The sequence below is a fragment of the Sorex fumeus genome, unplaced genomic scaffold (genome assembly GCF_029834395.1).
Source record: "Sorex fumeus unplaced genomic scaffold, SorFum_2.1 ptg000047l, whole genome shotgun sequence".
Lineage (NCBI taxonomy): Eukaryota > Metazoa > Chordata > Mammalia > Eulipotyphla > Soricidae > Sorex > Sorex fumeus.
Window position 1 is genome coordinate 45,010,509 of NW_026606104.1, and position 20,871 is coordinate 45,031,379.

The window sequence follows — 20,871 nt, forward strand, 5'->3', positions numbered from 1 at the left end:
ATGAATGAGCCTTGAAAATCTCAAGGACCCTAAAATAAAGCAAAAACAAAAAGGGGGTGATGCAAAGAGATAGTATATTGGTCAAAACTCTTGTCTTGCATGCAGAAACCAAGTTCGAATCCCCAACACCACTTATGGTCCCCTGAATACCTCCAGGAGTGATTCCTGAGCCCAGAGTCAGAAGTAAGCTGGAACTCTGCCAACCATGGCCCCAAAACAAATAAGCGAACAAATGAAGAGTCTCAGATATCTGTAATTTTAATTCTTAATTTTAATGCTTAATTTTATGCCAGGCTAGAGCAACAGCACAGCGGGTAGGGCATTTGCCTTGCATGCGACCAACCCGGATTCGATTCCTCCACCCCTCTCAGAGAGCCTGGCAAGCTACCGAGAGTATCCTGCCCGCACAGCAAAGCCTGGCAAGCTCTCTGTGGCGTATTCGATATGCCAAAACCAGTAACAACAAGTCTCACAATGGAGTTGTTACTGGTGCCCGCTTGAGCAAATCGATGAACAGCGGAAGGACAGTGCTACAGTGCTAATTTTATGTCAACATCTAATAGGACACCTATAAACCACACCACTTTCCAAAGGCCCTCCCCCCCAAAAGGCACCATGTGCATGCACAATGAACTAGCCTCACTGTATGTGTTTTTTTTTTCATTTTTTATAATTTTATTTATTGAATCACTGTGAGAGCAGTTACAAAGCTTTCTGGTTTAAGTCTTAGTCATAAAATGAAACATCTGTACCTTCACCAGTGCCTATTCTCCACCACCAAAAACCCCAGTATACCCCCATCCCAAACCCTCCCCCTACCTGTGGGGCTGATTATTTTCACATTACTCTCTCTCTACTTTGATTACAATCAATATTTTGACACCTGACTCACCATTATTATTTGGGATTTTACTCCAACACTCGTATCTGCTGAAAAGGCAACAGTAGACAATTTGTTTTCTATTGCTCATTAAGAATAACATATGTTGCATGGCTGCAGTAGTGGCCGCGTGATTTTGAAATTCTGAAATTTTAACAATTAAATTTGGAGGGATTTTTGCCAAAACTTGCTGAACTCCAAGATTTGTTCCTGAGTCTTGGGATCATGGCCATTAAGCAGCTTGATCAGGAGTCAGAGAGGCTGTTCGTGGGTGGCGACTCAGGGTCTTGCTGGAATGGGGAGGAAAGGGCCAGCTCCACCCCCATCCCGTGAGGCCCCGCATGTCTTATCACAGAGGGCCCAAACCTGACTGTCCAGTGGCCTCTGAAGGATGGCAACCAGCAGGCCGCCAAGGGGGAGCAGATGGAGGGACAGCACCCTTTCACCTCTGGGGTGGCCCAGCGACAGTAACTTACTGAGGGGTCCGGACGCATTTCTGCCAAAAGCTGCTGGGTTTCAAGATTTGTTTCTGAGTCTCTGGGATCATGGCCATTAAGCAGTTCAATCAGGAACCAGAGAGGCCATTCCTCCAATTATATAGCTGAGCCGGAGGTGATTTGTGGATGTGTCTCCCACATACCTAACTTTTGGCCGTTTACTTTTTGGGTAAATTTTGCCCCAAGTTTTTGGGGTCTAACCAAAGGCACAGCAGCAATTTGGGGGTATCTGAAGGCACCATCAGACTGCTGATGCACTCACCTCACAGGTACAGATTGACCTGCTGGCAGCACCATACCCCCTATGTATGTGTTTTAAAATTGCTCCTCTCCCACTATCTTCTTTGTGTGTGTGTGTGTGTGTGTGTGTGTGTGTGTGTGTGTGTGTGGTTTTGGGCCACACTGTGTGTGCTTGGGGACTGTTCCTGACTCTATGCTCAGTATTGACCACTAACAGTGCTCGGGGGCCATATGTAGTGCTGGGGATTTGAACCAGAGTTGGCTGGATGAAAGGCAAGTGCCCAGTGCTGTCTATCCAACCTGTTCTTTCTTATTTTGATAGAAAAGCTATCTCGGTGTTGTTATATTTAGGAGAGTAGCCCTTATTGGGCTCTAGGTAAATAAATATTAACCTAGAACGAAAGAAAATGGGAAAGTGGCACATTTAGTATAAAGAGTAATACTATCTGTATTTGTTAATAATGGTGCATCTTTTGTCAAAATAATGAATGTAATCAAAGTAGAGAGAGAGAGTGAAGTGGAAATCATCTGCCTCACGGGCAGGTGGAGGGGTGGGATAGGGGGTATATTGGGGCTCTTGGTGGTGAAAAATATGCACTGGTGAAGGAATGGGTGTTTGATCATTGTATGACCAAGACTTAAACCTGAAAGCTTTGTAACTATTCTCACAGTGATTCAATAAATAAATTTAAAAAAAAACTATCTGTATCTGTATTTGTATCCTTAGCAGCTTGTTCATACATAGTAAGTGCTTATCCAGTGAACTGTACATACTGAGAAGCTGTTTTCTAATTCTGATTGTGCTGTCAACTGTCTGATTCCAGAAAAATGTAATCTTTGGGCTTCAGTTTTCACCTATTTCAAATAAAGGAAAAACCTAAGTGAACTCTTTTTTTAAAAAAATCTGCTTATTAGGGGTCAGAGAGATAGTACAGGTAAGGTGCTTGCTGATCTGGGCTCGATCTCCTGCATCCATATGATCTCCCAAGCACTGTCAGGAGTAAGCCCTGAACACTGCTGAGTGTGGGCCAAAAACAAAAAAATAAAAAATATATTATAAAATCTGGTTATTAAATATTGTGAAATATCTAATACCGTTAAAAATATTCTTTGTCTAGCTACTATTAGCACATTCTTGAAATTGGGATGACATATCTCAGCATGGAAAAAATTATTTGGTTATTTTTTTCCATAAATAACACTTATTTCTTAAGAGTTGTATTTGCATATATTTCTTCATGGAGGTTCATTATGTATATTCCAAAACAAATTCCTAAGAATATTTGCTAGTCGCGTACATTTTAGAGATTGCTTAGATTCTGTAACTTGGCTGGCATTGGTCTCACTTAAAATCAGACACAGGTGGGCAGGAAGGTAAGTCAGAGGGCTAGTGCACATGCTCTGCAGCCAGGAGACCCAGGTGTGGTCTTTGACACTCACTGCATGGTTCCCGAACACGGCCTGGAGTGACCTCTGAGAACCAAGTCAGGAGTAAAGTCCTGGAGCACCACTCAGTATGGCCTCCATACCAACATCAAATACAACATCAAATCCAAGAGTGTATGTAGTGACTAATTATAGGGAGCAGAAGTGATTGCGGATGGCTATGTTATTCAACATTTTTTTTATCATCCCACCAAAGATGTGATTCTAATTAATAGAGAAGATTTTAGCTTAATCATCTTTCCCATTTGGTAAAGTCTGAATTGGTCAACTAAGCCAGAGTCGTGAGTATGAGTGTTATACTGACCTATGTAGGTTCAGTTGGTTTGCTGAACTGAACTGTCTTATCCCCATTAGAATTCCAACACTCAGCACATTGGGGAATAAATCTTAAACGATGTTAGTGCCTGGAAAGCTGTGTGTAACTTATCCCATCATGGAGAGAAAGAAGCAAAACGTTCATCTGTTAGTTCAGATATTCATTCAAAGCCTGAATAAACAAGGTGATAGAAAACAGAGTCCAGGTTTGATACCAAAGAGCCTTTACCATTCGATATTGAGCAGTCTTTTAACCTTGAGACCACTTTCTCAGTTCTGCATATGAAGATTAAATGGGAGATTTTATACATACATATATGTTACTTAGTACATGCCCCAAAATATTAATGCTTTATCTCCTTCAGACTTTTCTTGACTTCTGTTTCTTGACATCACTTTAAACTACTTTCCAACCATGAAAATCCAGCAGTCATTTTTTTACTTTTTGGGTCACACCCGGCGATGCTCAGGGGTTACTCCTGGCTCATGTACTCAGGAATTGCTCCTGGCGGTGCTCAGAGACCATATGGGGTGCTGGGAATCGAACTTGTGTTGGCCATGTTGGCTGCATGCAAGGCAAACGCCCTACCCGCTGTGCTATCGCTCCAGCCCCCAGTCATTTTTTTTAAATTTAGAAAAATTTCAAGCATATAGAAAGGAAAAAAATAATAGTACAATAATAGTACAAAATAGTACAATAATAGTAAAATAATAGTACAAAATTCAATACTTAGTGTGAATAGTTATTGATATTATTTATTTTTTTCTGTTGCTCTCTTATTGCTCACTTGGTAATATCTTTTCTTTTTGGTTATAGATATTATTTATGTCTTCAGCTTCGGCAGGACATTGTTGCAGGACGTCTGCCCTGTTCTTTTGCAACTTTAGCATTGCTAGGCTCTTACACCATACAGTCTGAACTGGGTGACTATGACCCAGAGCTCCACGGTGTGGATTATGTCAGTGATTTTAAACTGGCCCCAAATCAGACCAAGGAACTTGAAGAGAAGGTCATGGAACTGCATAAGTCCTACAGGTAAATATGTCTCCAGTCGGTGTTAATTGTGTTTTGTCTTGCCATAAGCTAGAGTCCTTGGCCTGGGATTGGTTCAGTGGTTGCCTGAGTGGGAACATCATGGTGCTGTACAAAGAATCTTTGGCCCTTTGAGGGGCTAGAGCCATCATACAGTGGGTAGGGCATTTTGCCTTGCACTCTGATCCAGGTTTGATCCCTAGCATCTCATATGCTCCCCTGAGCACTGCCAGGAGTAATTCCTGAGTGCAGAACCAGGAGTAACCCCTGAGCATGGCCAGGAGTCACCCCCCAAAAAAAGCAAAAATAAAATAAAATACCTTAAAAAAAATCTTTGAACCTTTGATCCAGATTTTAAACTTACTAAGCTATATGAGGTGACTTGAGATTCTTAGAGTAAGGCATGTTGGGATTCTCCATACATAAATAGACTTTAGAGGGCCCCTGAAGGTATTTTTTTTTTAAGTCTTTATTGAATCCACTGTTTTCTCTTTCATGAAAATAATTGGTACTATTGGGAGGTTATATAACACAGGGATTAAAATCAAGGACTTTGCAGTTGAGGGGCCCTGGAGTGGAATCCCAGGAGTCTTCGTGCCCGTGTGCACATGCGAGTGCACGAGCGCGCGCGCGCGCGCACACACACACACACACACACACACAGAGCAAGAGTTACAATATTTCTCTCTGTGGGGCTGGAGTGATAGCACAGCGGGTAGGGTGTTTGCTTTGCACGTGACCAACCCGGGTTCGATTCCCAGCATCCCATATGGTTCCCCAAGCACTACCAGGAGTAATTCCTGAGTACAGAGCCAGGAGTAACCCCTGTGCATTGCCAGATATGACCCAAAAAGAAAAAAAAATTCTCTATTTTTTTTTGTTTGGTTGTTTTGGGAGTGGAGCGGAGGGAAGTATTTGGGACCACACCTAGCTGTGCTCAGGGCTTATTCCTGGCTCTGTGCTCAGGGATCACTCTAGCAGTGCTCAGCAGGCTGACTATATGGAGATTGAGCCCAGGTCAGGTAGTACCTGCTGTGCTATCTGGGTTAAAATCTTGACTCAGCTCGTTCTGGCCTTGAAACCTTGGGTAACTTACTCAGCCTCTTCAGAGTCCCAGGTTCCTTGTTTGTCTGATTACCGCAGGGTAATATGGCGTTCCTGATAGGGTTAGAGAGTTAGTATGTACACAGGCTTCAATATCTCACACGTGGTAGTTCAAGAAATGTTAGCTAACATTAAAATGTCAGGATAATTTGTGTTTCTTCTTGCCATCCATCCCATTTTTTTCTTTTTAGTGACTTGTTAATAAGTTAAGTTGCCTTAGCTTATTAACATGAATGTCTAGTCTCAATCTTGAGTAAGTAAGTAAGTAAAGTAAAGGCCCTCCCGTTGATCATCGATTTGCTCGAGCGGGCCCAGTAACGTCTCCATTGGAGACTTTGTTGTTACTGTGTCTGGCATATCGAATACTCTCGGTAGCTTGCCGGGCTCTCCGAGAGGGGCGGAGGAATCGAACTCGGGTTGGCCATGTTGGCTGCGTGCAAGGCAGATGCCCTACCCGCTGTGAGTGCTTGAGTTATGTTAGTTTGAGTTATGGTGTTCCAGGGGGCTTCATTGTTAAAAGGAAAATTCAAAGGGGCTGGATAGACCATTCTAAGGGCTGGAGTGCATGTGTTGCATGCAGGAGACCCTGTCTGATCTCTGAAACCATATGGTCCTCCAGGCACTGCTAAAAGGGATTTTCCTCCCAAGCAGATCCCCTGATTTCCCGGTCCCTGGTCCAGCCAGGAATAGCCCCTATCTCCACTGGGTGTGGTTCCAAACAAGAGGGAAACGAAGAGAGAAGTCCAAGAGTGGTTTCAGTTGTCTTTCCATGGAATTAACTGTTCTGTCTAGCCATCGGGTGATCTTGCATTGAAGAGCTTCCACATAGCTGCACAGATTGAGATGCAACAAGAAAGCCTGAGCTCAGAGTGCACCAGTTCTGGGTGCCCGTTTTGCTTCTGTCAGTTCTGGTACCATGATCTTGATATGGTCTAGATAGTTGGACTGCTTTCATGAGGCCACTGGTGACTTTAATGAAAGTCATTTTTCAAAATATCATGTAATATAGTGTGTTAACATTCAGAATGTTTAGAACTTAGTGAAGCAATATTTTTAGTGAAATGTATAATGTGAAATCGCACAGGTGGAAAAGGTCTCTTCAAAGTTCAGATTAGGGGGCTGGAGCAATAACACAGCAGGTAGGGCGTTTCCCTTGCACGCGGCCACTCTGGGTTTGATTCGCAGCATTTCATATCGTCTCCTGAGTGCATCACCGGGTGTGACTCAAAAAGCAAAAAAAAAAAACACTAAAGTCCAGGTTAGGCTTGTGGATTTTATTTGTGGGATGTCTTCCCATTGCTGTGCCCATGCTAGGAGACCATGCATTTCTGGGGGACTAATGGGTCTCCATGCATGCCACGTATGTATTTCAGCCCTTTGACCTTCTCTTTGGCCTAGACCAATGAATATTTTTTGAAGGGGGGCCATATCCAGCAGTGCCCAGGGCTTACTCCTGGCTCCATTCCTGGCAGACTGGGAGATCATCTGGGTTGCTGGGGATTGAACCCAGACCAGCTGCATGGAAGGCAAGTACCCTACCGTCTGTACTATTGCTTCAGCCCCATGGATATTTTTAAAATTATCCTTTGCCAACTCCATACCTATATGTAATCAAGTCTCTGACTCTGTCTCTCTCTGTCTCTCTCTCTCTTTCTTTCTCTCTCTCTCTCTCAAGTTAGTGGTTTTGTTTTGTTTTGTTTTTTGCTTTTTGGGTCACACCCATGATGCACAGGGGTTACTCTTGGCTCTGCACTCATGAATTACTCCTGATGGTGCTTGGGGGACCATATGTGATGCTGGAAATCGAACCCAGGTCTGCTGAGTGCAAGGCAAACGCCCTTCCCGCTGTGCTGTCATTCCAGCCCCTCAAGTTAGTTTTTAATTGAATGAAACTTTCTTAGAAAGAGGAGAGAAGGAAGAGAAATACATGTTTGAGAACAAGGGCTTCTCCAGAGTGGAAAAAAGCATGCAGAGATACATAGAGCTCTTAATCATTTGAGGTATCTAATCTCAGTTGGGTTGTTACTGCTTTCAAAAGTTGTTGGGAATTTAGGATCACAACAGGACCCACTCAGGAGAAAACACCATCAGACCCAAATTGAGAGCTATTGTGCAGAATAACTGGCTTGTGATTTTCAAAAGATCAAGACTGTGTGAATCAGAGGAAGATAAAGGAGCTATTCTTGAGTGAAGGAGGCCAAAGAGACATGAACTGCATGAAACTCGGGATGCAAAACCAGCTCCTGCTATACAGGACAACTGACGACATTTGTACGGGGTCTGGGATTAGATGACAGCGATACATCGGTTTACTGATTTCATTGCTTGTATTGAGGTTTTTGTAGGAGAATGTCCTTATTTATAGGAATTAAACACCCAAGAATTTGAGAAGGCACTTTTATTCTCCAGTGGTTAAGGGGCAGGCAGGGAGGATGTATTTTAGATTGCTTTTAAGTTTAAGTGTTTTCAAAAGATTTAAAGCATTTTAAAAAAATCTTAATCATATTAAAAGTTTTCAATGCAGAACCCAGAAGATACACAGTGATTAGGGCGCATGCCTTGCTGTGCCCAATCTGAGGCCTGGGTTTGATTCCTGGCACCACATGGTCCCCCAAGTGTAGCCCTGGTCTGGTGGCCCCTGAGAACTGCTGGGATGATCTGGGTATCTTTGGCATCCCAAGGTCAGAGCAGTACCACATCCTCGGGCCCGTGCATTGAACCATTGCCCAGTCCCCCCACCAGCCCCATGTCCCTCCCTGCCCCACCCCCACCACCTCTCAAAGTTCACTTAGGAGGCCAAAAGAAAGAAAAATTAACACAAGCATCAGGGCTGAAGAGATGGCTCACAGGATTGGTACATTGTGGGCAGATAGGCAGAGCCCCTGGTTTGTTTTTATTTTGAGTGTGTGTGTTTTGGGCCACACCTGACAGTGCTCAGATTATTCCTGTCTCTGACTCAGGGTGCCTAGGATTGAACCTGGATCGGCTGTGTGTGCAAGGCAAGTGCCCTATCCACTATACCATCTCTCTGGCCCTCCATCAATGATAGTAAGAACAAAAACAAATAGGGAGTAAGTTGAATCAGAAAAGCACTGTTTTGGGCCTGGGTTTGTGGCCCAGGGGTAGAGCGCCTTCCTTGCTATGAGTTTGATGACCAGCCCTGTCAGTGTTGCAGAAAACGGGTCCAGCTATACTCATTAGGGTCTCCGGGGCACAACAGGGGTTCTAGCAATAGGAAAAGGGTGTGACCCCTCGAGATTAAAACAGCAAAGGAAGAGAATGGTGGAGGGAGAGGAGAAAGAAAGAGAAAGTATATACTTTATATTGGGGTAAGTATCCTACAAAGCTTGCCTAACGTGGGTTTATGGGTCATAACCATCTGTGATCAGGGATCAAACCAGGGTCTGCCACAGCAAGGCACACACGCCTTAACCCCTGTAACCTTCTCTCAGACCCTGCCTGTCTATACGGGTTAATTTTCCTGTTCTCGTGTGTGTGTGTGTGTGTGTGTGTGTGTGTGTGTGTGTGTGTGTGTGTGTGTATTTTCAGTTTCAGACCCATTAATAGAATTCAGGTTTACACCTTTAGCTTTAGTACCTGTGAAAAGTTTATTGAGGAGGGATGACTCAAACAGATCTGTAGCCTCTTTTGAGATTTTGTTGTTATTCTAAAGATCTCTTTGCTCTCTTAAATGAGGATATACACAGATGTGATAGGAAGAGACTTTCTCTAGTTGAATGACTGGGCCCCTGCTGTTGAGGCAGTCATCAGGAGGCGGGGTTCAGCTCTCTGGGGGATGTGACTGTTACCATGTAGTTATTTTTGATGGGTCTGAATGAAGCCATATTAGGAGTGCAATCTTTCCTTCAAAGCCCAAAATAACAGTTCATGATCACTTTTCAGAAGAGAGGAAAGTTAACAAAAAGAGAAGAAAAGAACCCAATGTGTTTAGTCAGTGAGACTGATTGTTTTCAAACAATTTTAATTCATTATATGCTTTCCAGTGAAGACATCTTAGTAACAGAATAAAGCTGCCCCATTATCTACATGCTTCTATTAACCAATTTATTTTGTTTAGCTCAGTGGGCAGGACACCATCTGTTAGCAGAAATTTTCTTTTCATCAAGCCTGCCCCCATTAAGAATCCCCAGTTAAGTAACTTCAGCTGGCCTCCTGCTTCATTTCCATAATGACTCAATTCAGGAGTATGGAGAGAACACTGCAGCTAGGAAGATATTATAAATTGCACCAGGCCCTTAGAGGATTTGATTTTGTCACCTCCTTGGCAAGAAACATTAGTGGGAGGAGTGTATGTTTGTTGTAGGAAAAGGTTGAGAAGCAGGAGGGGGCAGAATGAGTCTCGATATGGCAACCTTAAAAGAAATATTTAATAGGACTGTTTTTTTTTTTTCTCCCCGAGAGCTTTTTCGTGACTTTTTTTCTCCAAGATTACTTTTTCTCCACCACATTTCTATCATTTAGATACAGATACTGATAGGAATCTTACATCATTACTATTCTACTTTCAGGACTGAAATATGTTTTATATGTATTTATGTAATATTTTTTAATATGCAAATGTTATTTGTTGACACTCAGACAATATTTGAATTTTTGTTCTTTCAAAGGTCCATGACTCCAGCTCAGGCTGACTTGGAATTTCTTGAGAATGCCAAAAAGTTGTCTATGTATGGTGTCGACCTTCATAAAGCAAAGGTAATGATAACTTTGGCCTTTATTAATATGCATGTATTGTACCTGTGTCATATGCTATTAAAAATAACCTTTACATGGGGTATAATAAAATATTCAGAAGCGATAGTGGTTATTGTTAAGTTCATTCATTGAATATGTTAAGTATATCAAATGTATGAATCGAATTGGCCTTTTGCAATTATACCTCCAAAATTAAAGTTGACATCGAGGTCACACGTGTTTGTATTCATTTGGAGAAAAGGAGTGATGACTCCTTTAGATTACTTAGCTAATCATCTGCCATTTCAGGTGACATTTAATTCAGGTGGAATTTATTTTCCTTGAATTATAGGCATTGGTGACACACAATTAAAAATGTCCTTATAAAGAACTCTGTAAATGTGGGCTAATTTTATCACATACATGTATATTGGTATGTGTGTATAAGCATATTTATTGGAATCACACATATTTGTGTATAGGCCTAGAAAATTACTAATAATGAAACCTAAAGAATGACATGAGGGGGCCTGAGTGGATAGTATGGTGGGAAGGGTATTTGCCTTGCACATGGCCAAGGCAGATTCAATCCCTGGCATCCCATATAGTCCCCAGAGCACCGCGAGGAGTAATTCCTGAGTGCAGAGCCAGGAGTAACCTCTGACCATTGCCAGGTGTGACCCAAAAAGCCAAAAATATCTTTAAAAGAATGACATGAAGGGCTGGGGAGATTACTCAAGCCTAGAGCATAAACCTAACATCTGGGAAGCCTTAGGTTTGATCTTCAGTCCACGTGGTCCCTGAGCACTGCAGGGCCCGCCCTGGTGGCCCCAGGCACGCAGCCTTCGCTCGAAACCAGGCCTTTCTGGGAGTGGCTCCTCCGGCTGCTCCAACCCTGCGGCTGGGGGGCTTCTTTATTGAGAATGCCATTACCATGTTGAGATGTTCATCTGTTCTGTATTTATTTTCTCATGTTGTGGGTTCAGACTGTGTACTTATCTTGGTTCCTTTCTCTTAATGTCATTATGTATCATTTCCATTTTTATTTGTTTATTTCATAAATTCTGTAGGTTTTGTTTGTTTGTTTGCTTGCTTCCCAGCATTGTGGCTGGGGTGGGGGTCACTACTGGCAACACTTAGTCTGGTTCTTCCAGTCTAGGGTGTGGTGTTCTGCCCAGCTGCCGTACCTGGGCATGCCCATGCAGTAATAGTAACTTGGGGACATTTTCAGGACCTCAAGGACCTCAAGCCCTTTTTCAGTTATAGCCTGGCCCTATGTAGCTATTTAATAGCAACATCGTATTTCTCTATAGGGGTAGATAATAAAACCCTAATGCTTATGTATTCCGTTTTATTCTTTGATTTTTATACAATCTGAACATTTTCATGTATAAAATTTTTTTATTGGCGTTTCTTTGAAATGGGTAATAGAAATAGAATGATTAAGTTTAAATTGGAAGTGGATATTTTGGGGGTGGGGTTTGGGCCACACCTAGTGGTGCTCAGGGGCTTGTGCATGGACGTGAACCCTGGTGGTACTGGGGGATTCAAACCAGGGCCAGTCCTGTGTAAGGCAAGTGCCTTTGATTATTGGTAACTCTGGATTATCTATTAATTGCCAATACTGTGTCAAGCACTTTGCTCAAGACTGAAAACTGCTAGTGCTTTTCTTTTTGCAGGACTTGGAAGGAGTGGATATCATCCTGGGCGTCTGCTCTAGTGGCCTTCTGGTTTACAAAGATAAGCTGAGAATTAACCGCTTTCCTTGGCCCAAAGTGCTGAAGATTTCCTACAAACGTAGCAGCTTTTTCATCAAAATTCGACCTGGAGAGGTATGAAATTCATGTTTATTTTCTCCTGAAACAAATAGAGTCGTTCCCAAACATCTATTTTTTTTTTTTATTTATTGAATCACTGTGGGAAAGGTTACAAAGCTTTCAGGTTTAGATCTCAGTCCTGCAAATATCAAACACATTTCCCTTTACCAATAGTTATTTTTTACCATGAAGAACCCCAATAAAACCCCACCCCCCACCCCTCCCCGTCCCTGTGAGGGTGATGAATTCTGGTTAACACTCTATCTGCTTTGATTAGATTCATTGTTTCAATAAAAGATTCACCACTATTATTTAGAGTTTACCCCCCCCCCCAAATCAGACACCAAACATCTATTTTTATTTTCTGTGTTGTGTCATTTTCTGTTTAAGACAGAGGTTCTCAAACTTCTCCTTATTTGAATTACCTGAAAAGCTTTTACAATTCCTAATGTCTTTCTGATATTCTCAGTAATGTGTTTGAAGGCCAGACCCCAACCACAACAGTTGTATCAGAATAATCTCTGAGGGTGGGACCCCAGTGTCACTAGTTTTTGTTGGGGGGGCCAGAGTATGGGCATAGGAGTGTCACACCCAGCAGTGCTTAGGGGATTACTCCTGGCTCTGGGCGCAGGGATCACTCTTGGTGGTAGGTATTATTAATTCTATTTTAAATTAATTAACTGATTTTTGGTTTTGGTGCCACACCCAGTGGTACTCAAGGTCTGTTTCTAGCTCAGTGCTCAGAGTGACCCCTGGTGGCCATGAAGGACCCTGGGTCAGCTTTTTGCAAGGAAAGCCCCTTAAACCCTGTATTATCTCTCCAACTTAGTATTTTAAATCTGTTTAAGTGATTCCAAGATCCATCAACTCTGAGAACCACTGCATTAACTCTGAGAGCCACTGATAAATATAGTGATCTTTGACCTTTTTCCATATAAGGACCATATCTGTACTGGTTTGTGTTGTTTATTTTTTTTGCGGGGTGGGGCACACGCAATTGTGCTTAGGAGTTACTCCTGGCTCTACACTCAGGAATTACTCCTGGCAGTGCGTGGGGTACAACATGGGATGTCAGGGATCTAAACCAGGCCGGCCGCATGTAAGGCAAACACCCTCACTGCTGTACTATTGCTCTGGCCTCTGTGCACTGGTTTGTGGGCCAACACTTAATAATTGATCTAAGTGGTCTCTCACAGCTGAGACCATTCAGAGACTGAAAATTCTGTTTTATAAATCAGTCCCATAAGATTTCTCCTCTTCACTACTGCTCCTCTGGTCATTTCTCCTTGGAAATATTCCATGGCCAGAAGCGAAGCTTGAGTTCATAAATTTGTTCCTTGCAGATATTTGAGGAGAAAAATGTTATTTTGGAGGGACTATATAATACAGGGGATAGGATATTTGCCTTGCATGTGACTGAGCCAGGTTCAATTCCCTATATCCTATATGGTCCCACCAGCTGTGATCCCTGAGCACAGAGCACCACTAGATGTGGCCAAAAAACAAATAAAAAATTATTTTTTGGTCAAAGTCAACAGTGCTTGGAACCTTGGAACCTACTTCTGTTTCTGTGCTCAGTGGCACTGTATCAAACCAAGCCTCCTGCATTTGAAGCTGTCTCTCCAGCCCTTGTGAAAATATTTTTAATTTCAGTTGCATGAGGGTTTTTTTTTTTTTTTTGCTTTTGGGTCACACCCAGCGATGCTCAGGAATTACTCCTGGCAGTGCTTGGGGGACCATATGGGATGCCGGAGATTGAACCCGGGTTGGCCGCGTGCAAGGCAAATGCCCTACCTGCTGTACTATTGCTCCAGCCCCACATGAGGTTTTTTTATTTTGTTTTTGTAGTGACAAGTTTTGAACCTAAGGCTTCATACTCACAAGGCATATGCTCTTCCATTAAGCCATATTCCTGGTACACATGAAAATTCAATCGTGGAATTAAGTCACTGATACTACTCATAATTAAAATTTTCTGCATAAAATTATATGCATAGTTTCTAGTCTTTACTCAGAATATATTCTTGGGTTGTGCTCTAGACTTTAGATTTTTGTTTTGTTTTGTCTTGTTTGGGGACCACATCTAGCAGTGCCCAGAGACTACTTAATGCTTATTGGTCACTACCAGTGGTGCTTGGCAAGGTACCAATTTTGCAAGGGATTGAACCCAGGCCTGTGACATGAAAAGCATACATTCAAGCCCTTTGAGCTTTTTCCCTGGCTCTGCACTCAGGGGTCATTCCTGGCAGGGCTCAGAGGACAATCTGGGGGTGCCAGGGATCGAACCTGGGTTTGCCGTGTGCAAGGCAAGTGTCCTACCTCCTATACTATCTCTCTAGTCAGTTCTAGATCTTTAATAATGTTGTGCCTGATAACTCCGTTACTAGTGGTCAAATTCAAGTAATAACTTGTTAGGCAAATTTAACTTTTAGAGTAAAGGGCTATACTCGCATAGCAAGGGAAAGAATGTCTAGTTTCTGCCACTGATTAAGCAGAAGAGTGGACAAATCTAAGACTGGTTCTTTATTATTCAGGGGACATAGTATGTTTGTCATCATTGGCTTGATGATTAAATAACTAAAAGTTCTGAACAGAAAAGCCTGTGACTAATGGAAAGTAGCTTTTGTGTGTATATAGCACCCTCTACCTGTGAGAAATGCCTCAGTATTGGCATATAAATACTGGGTGTGCAGCCTTAAAATTTTAGGGAAAGGATTATCAACAAAACACTGTTTAGTGCCATTATTATTTCCCTGTGACTAACATGGAATGGTCAGTGTCTTCCCTCAGCTTCAAATTCAAACGTCTTTGTTTTCTTGCTTGTTTTGGAGCCACAAATTGGTGTTGCTCAGGATTTACTCCCGACTCTGCATTCAGGGATCACTCCTGGCAATGCTCGGGGGACTGTGTGTGGTGCTGGGGATCGAGGAAGAAGCCATTTTTATTTAGTTTTGGGCTATGCTGAGTGGTGTGCAGTGAACTACTCCCAGCTCAGTGCTCAGGGTTGACCCGTGGGTACTCAGAGGACCAGGTAGAGCCTGGAGTGGGGCCCTGGGCTCCAGCATGCTAGTGCACTCAGCTCTTGGCACTGTCCCCGGCTTTCCAAGAGCCAGTCATCAGCAAATACTCATTTGAGGACTTCCTTTGTGCCTGGTAGTATCAACAATCCTATGGTTTAATTTGAGAAGTCAGAAAAGGAATTAATATGCTCAAATATTAACAATAATCATAGAAACTACAAAAATTATGGTTTCTTTAAGGGTCTACTCTGAATGCCAATTTTTTTTTTTTTTTTTTGCTTTTTTGGGTCACACCTGGCGATGCACAGGGGTTACTCCTGGCTCTGCACTCAGGAGTTATTCCTGGCTGTGCTCAGGGGACCATATGGGATGCTGGGAATCGAACCCGGGTCAGGCGCGTGCAAGGCAAATGCCCTACCCACTGTGCTATCTCTCCAGTCCTGAATGCCAAAATTTTTTTCAGGTTTTTAAATTATATTTATTTATTTTGGTTTTGGGGGTAATACCCCCAAAACTTGGAAGCTGCTCTTGGCTTGGTATAAGAGGGCCATGCAGTATCAGGAATGAAACCCAGGCTTCCACTTACACAACATGAACTCCAGTCCTTGGAACCGTCTCCCCGTCCACAGATGCAGATTTCTTGAGAAAGCGGTTTAAAAGCTACAGATTTTGAGAAGAGTGGCATTACAACTATGTTAGATGATCTAGACGTATTATAGGAAAAGCCATGAGATTATATGATACTGCCACTTACTAGCTATAATATCTTCCCTGATCTGATCTCAGTGTCTTCATGTTTAAATATGCACTGTAGCCCTATATCACTGTCCTCCTTGTTCATCGAGTTGCTCAAGTGGGCACCAGTAGTGTCTCCATTGTGAGATTAGTTGTTATTGTTTTTGGCATATTGAATGCACTACGGGGAGCTTGCCAGGCTCTGCCATGCAGGTGGGATACTCTCAGTAGCTTGCCAGGCTCTCCGAGAGGGATGGGGGAATCGAACCCAGGTCGACGGCATGCAAGGCACCTTATCCACTGTGCTATCGCTCCAGCCCATGTTTAAATATGTAGATGATAATATCTCATGTCACGAGCATGTATTTTCTTTCCATCATATAAAGTATACTTAAGGCAAGAACCAAAGGCAAGAGATTAGCAGGGCAATACCTCAGTGCTCCTAGTCATCCTAGCAGTTTGTGGTTTGCTTTTGTCAAAGAGGTACACAAGTGTCAGCCCTGAAATTTGTGTTAAGTAACATCCAAGTGTGAGCCACTGGTGGTACACGCCAGTGTCAGTGTGTTAATGTTCCATCATAGGAAAAAACTGAGCAGTCTTTAATTTAAGTATATGACTTGAATCAAAATCTCCAGTTCCTATTATTTCATTTACTTCATTTACTTTTAGCTCCTGTTATTCTTTCTTAAAACTATCTTATAATAATGATTGAAGAAATTTTAATGACCAGAGGGCAATATCTGGACAATCAAAGGGTGATTTACTTATCTCTCTCAAATATACAGCGTTTATATGTAGGTTTTTTTTTTTAAAAAAAAAAACATAGTAATATAAAATGTATTCCTTGGCTTTCTTGCTTGGAAGAAGTCACCCTCAGTAAGTTAATTTATTTACATGAGCAGGAAAAACCTTACAATGGTATTTTATGTCTTGAGACTATTAACATTTTTCTTACTTACAATGGTCTGTAGCACCATATTTCCCTGATATTATATCACTAGTGAAATAATACTTACTGTTATGTTTATTTTTATTTTTATAGCAAGAACAGTATGAAAGTACCATCGGATTCAAACTTCCCAGTTATCGAGCAGCTAAGAAATTATGGAAAGTCTGTGTAGAGCATCACACATTTTTCAGGTATTTTTCTCACTTAGGATAAATTATGTATGTTTCTATTTTAAGTTTGCTATTGAAATTCCCTTCTTTGTTTGGCTGGCATCCTTTTATTTAGCTCAGTGAGATCATCCTTAGCAAAACACAATGAATCTAGTTCTTCTCTGCTTGAAACACATGTTTAACATTCCCAGAGCATCTTTATGTATATGGTAGAAGGAAGAGAGGAGAGAGGGAGAGATTCCTACGTTTACTAGTTTCCATGAGGCCTTTCTACTGGAAGGTTAAATATTTGAAGCTGATGATTTCCCAGAAAGGGGCCACAGAGACTCTTTGAAGCCCAGTTGTATCAAATCAATAGAGGACTGAATAAAGTTCTTTTTGTTTGTTTGTTTTGTTTTGGGGCCACACCCAGTGGTGCTCAGGGATTATTCCTGACCTGCAATCAGGGATCTCTCCTGGCAGTACTGGGGGCGGGGGGAGTGTGCCATATGGGGTGCCAGGGATCAAATCAGGGCTAGCCACATACAAGACAAATGCCCTACCCACTGTCCTTCAGCCCCCCAACCCCCACCCCGTCCCTATCATGTCTTCTTTCTAACCAGCCAGGTCTTGAACACTTTGTATTCATTTGCTGTGTGCTTCCCTTTAGAGAGGCATTGGGAATATACCACAAGATAGTCCCTGTCCTGAAAGACCAGATAGTATAGCAGAGAAGGCAAACTTTAGACAACTAGCTGCTTGTATTGAAAAGAGCTACCTTGGGGCCAGAGATGGTACAGTGGGCAGGGTGTTGGCCTTGCACACGGCCAACCCTGGTTAGATCCCCAGCATCCCATTTGATCCCCCAAGCACTGCTGGAAGTGATTCCTGGCTGCAGAGCCAGGAGTAACTCTTGAGCAACACCAGGTGTGGCCCCCAAACAAGCAAAAGGGCCAACTAGTTATTAATAGATCAGTATTTATAGAAAATGCATTTACTTGATCCAAAGAGATACCTCAAAGAACTGAGTTCAGGCTTTGCATGCTGGAAGCCCAGGTGTGGTCCCCTCACCATACACTTCTCTGAGCACCATCAAGCACAGACCCCGAACACAGAGCTGGGAGGAGCTCTCAAGCACTGCCAAGTGTGGCCCCCAAACCCAAAGCAAATAAAGATGTGGTTATCGTGGCCAGTGGCATTGAGAGCACATTGAAGAGAATAGGATGACGAATTGCCCCTGAGCCTCTGGGCTCAGCATCAGGACCATCATCATGAGGCTCACCACAACTTCCCACTACATCTTAGATTATTCCCAACCATTGTTTTAAACCTCATGTCATAAATTTGCCTCTTTATGCAGGCTGTATAGAGAGGAAACAATAAAATGTTTTCCTTCTGTTTTTATTTTCTTATCAGAATTAGCACAAAGGAGAGAAAAAATAATATTTCAATTCTCGTTTCAAAATAAATGTAAGAGGAGCCGGGGAGACTTTATGAGGTGCTGGGGATCAAACCCAAGTCACCTGCATGCAAGACAAGCACCTTACCCACTCTGCTACCTCTCTGGATCCCCAGTTAAAGAATTTTAACTAATATCATTGAGATATTTCTTTGTGCTTTCAGCATCCCCTTTAAGATTGAAAGGATAAGGATGAAAAAAACAAAAAAAAGAATAAGGATGGAAAAAAGTTATTTTAAATGTTTCATATCTGTAGTGCGTATTTTAGCTGCTACCAGTATTATTTAATGTTTGGGTTTCATGTATACCATTTTATTAAAATAAGAGGGTGTGTTAATACATAATGCTTCACTACATTTTTTAAAAAGGCTGCTGCAGCTTAAGCCGTCCCAAGGGGAAAATGCTTTCTCCTTGGTAGTATTCAATGTAGAAATTTTCTTTATTCAACAAATATATATTGTGTACCAAATCTGTGCTTAGTTTGGGCACGGTGCCAGAAATGAAAACACAAAGATAAATAAGTTACACTTTTTATTCCTTCCCCTGCAGTCTGATAGGGGAGATGAGCAGAGGTGGTCCCAATTCAATACAGTGAATGCTATGACAAAGGAGAGCTCAGAGTTCTGTCTAGAAGGAAGGTTTCTGGATTGAAAATAAGCCAGATAACCTAGGCAAAAGGTTTCCAATTCAACCATTAATTGAAGTTGGGGTGCATTTGACAAAATATTTATTGCAGCAGACCTGGGGATGAGCCCTGGGTTTGGACTTGGTCACCGCTCAGTCTTATAAGAACAATGTGACCTGAGTTAAGTAATTTTTTTTTTGAGGTTTGATTTCCTATATAAAATGACGAAAGTATTATAGGGATGTAGCAACAATAGTGCAGAGCTATAAAAGTATTTTGAGGACCAGGGACATTTCAAGCATCTGCTTTGCATGTGTGGTTTGATTCCAGTGTTGAAGTGTATGTGTCTGTTGGGGGAAAATATTTTGAAAACCATCAGGCCCTATATGTCTATAGGTCACAAATAAATTATCCTTATTGCTTTGAGAAATTATGTTGAATGATAAATGATTGCTTGATCAGAGATCTGTTTTAGTTAGCTCTAAGATGGCTGAGAAAACGTTTCAAAATTCATTTTAAAATAAAGACTTTGTCTTTAAATCTCATGGTCTCATTAGAATAAGTTCGTGTATAAAACTTGATTGCTGTTTTTTTCTTCCAGACTGACATCTACAGACACCATTCCTAAAAGCAAATTCCTTGCACTGGGATCCAAATTTCGATACAGTGGCCGAACTCAGGCTCAGACCAGGCAAGCTAGTGCTCTGATTGACAGGCCTGCTCCACACTTTGAACGAACAGCCAGCAAACGAGCATCCCGGAGCCTTGATGGAGGTTCGTGTTGAATATTAATGATTTCTTATGAACTTTGCTCTTTCGGGATAGAACAAAGAGAGTATTATTGTCAATATAAGAGCCAAATTAAAGAATCTCAGTTGTAAAATGAGGTGGATTTTGCTAGTTACCTAATTCAGTAGAATAATTTTGGTTTTGATGATAACAAGAGATTACTCCTTGATGTGCACTCAGGAATCACTTCTTTTTTTTTTTCCACATGTGATCTTTATAATTTATTGATTTTAGTCTGCTAAGATTTTGGTAATAAGGTGGTTTTTTTAAAAATTTTTTTATTATTGAATCACCGTGTGATATAGTTACAAGCTTTCATGTTTGAGTTTCAACCAACAATGATCACCCATTCCTCCACCAATGCACATTCTCCACCACCAGTGTCCCCAGTATCCCTCCCCCTTTCCTACTCTCCTCCTCTCTCTGTGACAGACAGTTTCCCCCATACCCTCTCTCTAGTTTGGGGCATTTGGAAAGTTATTGTGTTTGGTCTTTTATCTAGTTTCAGCACACATCTGCCAACCTGAACAATTCCTCCAACCATCATTGACTTAGTGATCCCTTCTTTATTCCACTTGCCTTCTCCCTCAGCTCATGAGACAGGCTTCCAACTATGGGGCAATATTCCTGGCCCTTGTGTCTACTGACCTTGTTGTCCGTCTCATATTATGTTATTTTATATTCAACAAATGAGTGCAGTCCTTCTTTTGTCCCTCTCTTTCAGACTCATTTCACGTAGCTTGATACTCTCCATGTCTGTCCACTTATAAGCAGATTTCATTCATGACTCATCTCTCCCAATAGCTGCATAGTATTCCATTGTGTAGATTCCAAAGTTTCTTTAACCAGTCATCTGTTTTGAGGCACTCGTGTTGTTTCCAGATTCTGGCTATTGTGAACAGTGTTGCAGTGAACATACAGGTGCAGATGTCATTTCTACTGTGCTTTTTTGCATTTAGGAATCACTTCTGGCAGTGCCCAAGGAACCATATAAAAGTGCCAAGGTTTTAGGGCTGGAGCAATAGCACAGCGGGTAGGGCATTTGCCTTGCACACGGCCGACCTGGGTTTGATTCCCAGCATCCCATATGGTTCCCTGAGCACCGCCAGGAGTGATTC

General features: G+C 42.1%; 1 protein-coding gene across 12 annotated transcripts in view; it reads left to right on the forward strand.

Annotated features, from left to right (window-relative positions):
* The window catches only part of EPB41 (erythrocyte membrane protein band 4.1), a 154,100-nt gene that overhangs the window by 80,934 nt on the left and 52,295 nt on the right, over positions 1 to 20,871 (forward strand). For all 12 annotated transcript variants that reach the window (XM_056123547.1, XM_056123558.1, XM_056123548.1 and 9 more), the window contains exons 7-11: positions 4,196 to 4,414; positions 10,144 to 10,231; positions 11,890 to 12,042; positions 16,825 to 16,922; positions 19,566 to 19,738. In XM_056123547.1, the coding sequence (XP_055979522.1) occupies positions 4,196 to 4,414; positions 10,144 to 10,231; positions 11,890 to 12,042; positions 16,825 to 16,922; positions 19,566 to 19,738 (731 nt within the window). The remainder of the gene's footprint in view (positions 1 to 4,195; positions 4,415 to 10,143; positions 10,232 to 11,889; positions 12,043 to 16,824; positions 16,923 to 19,565; positions 19,739 to 20,871) is intronic.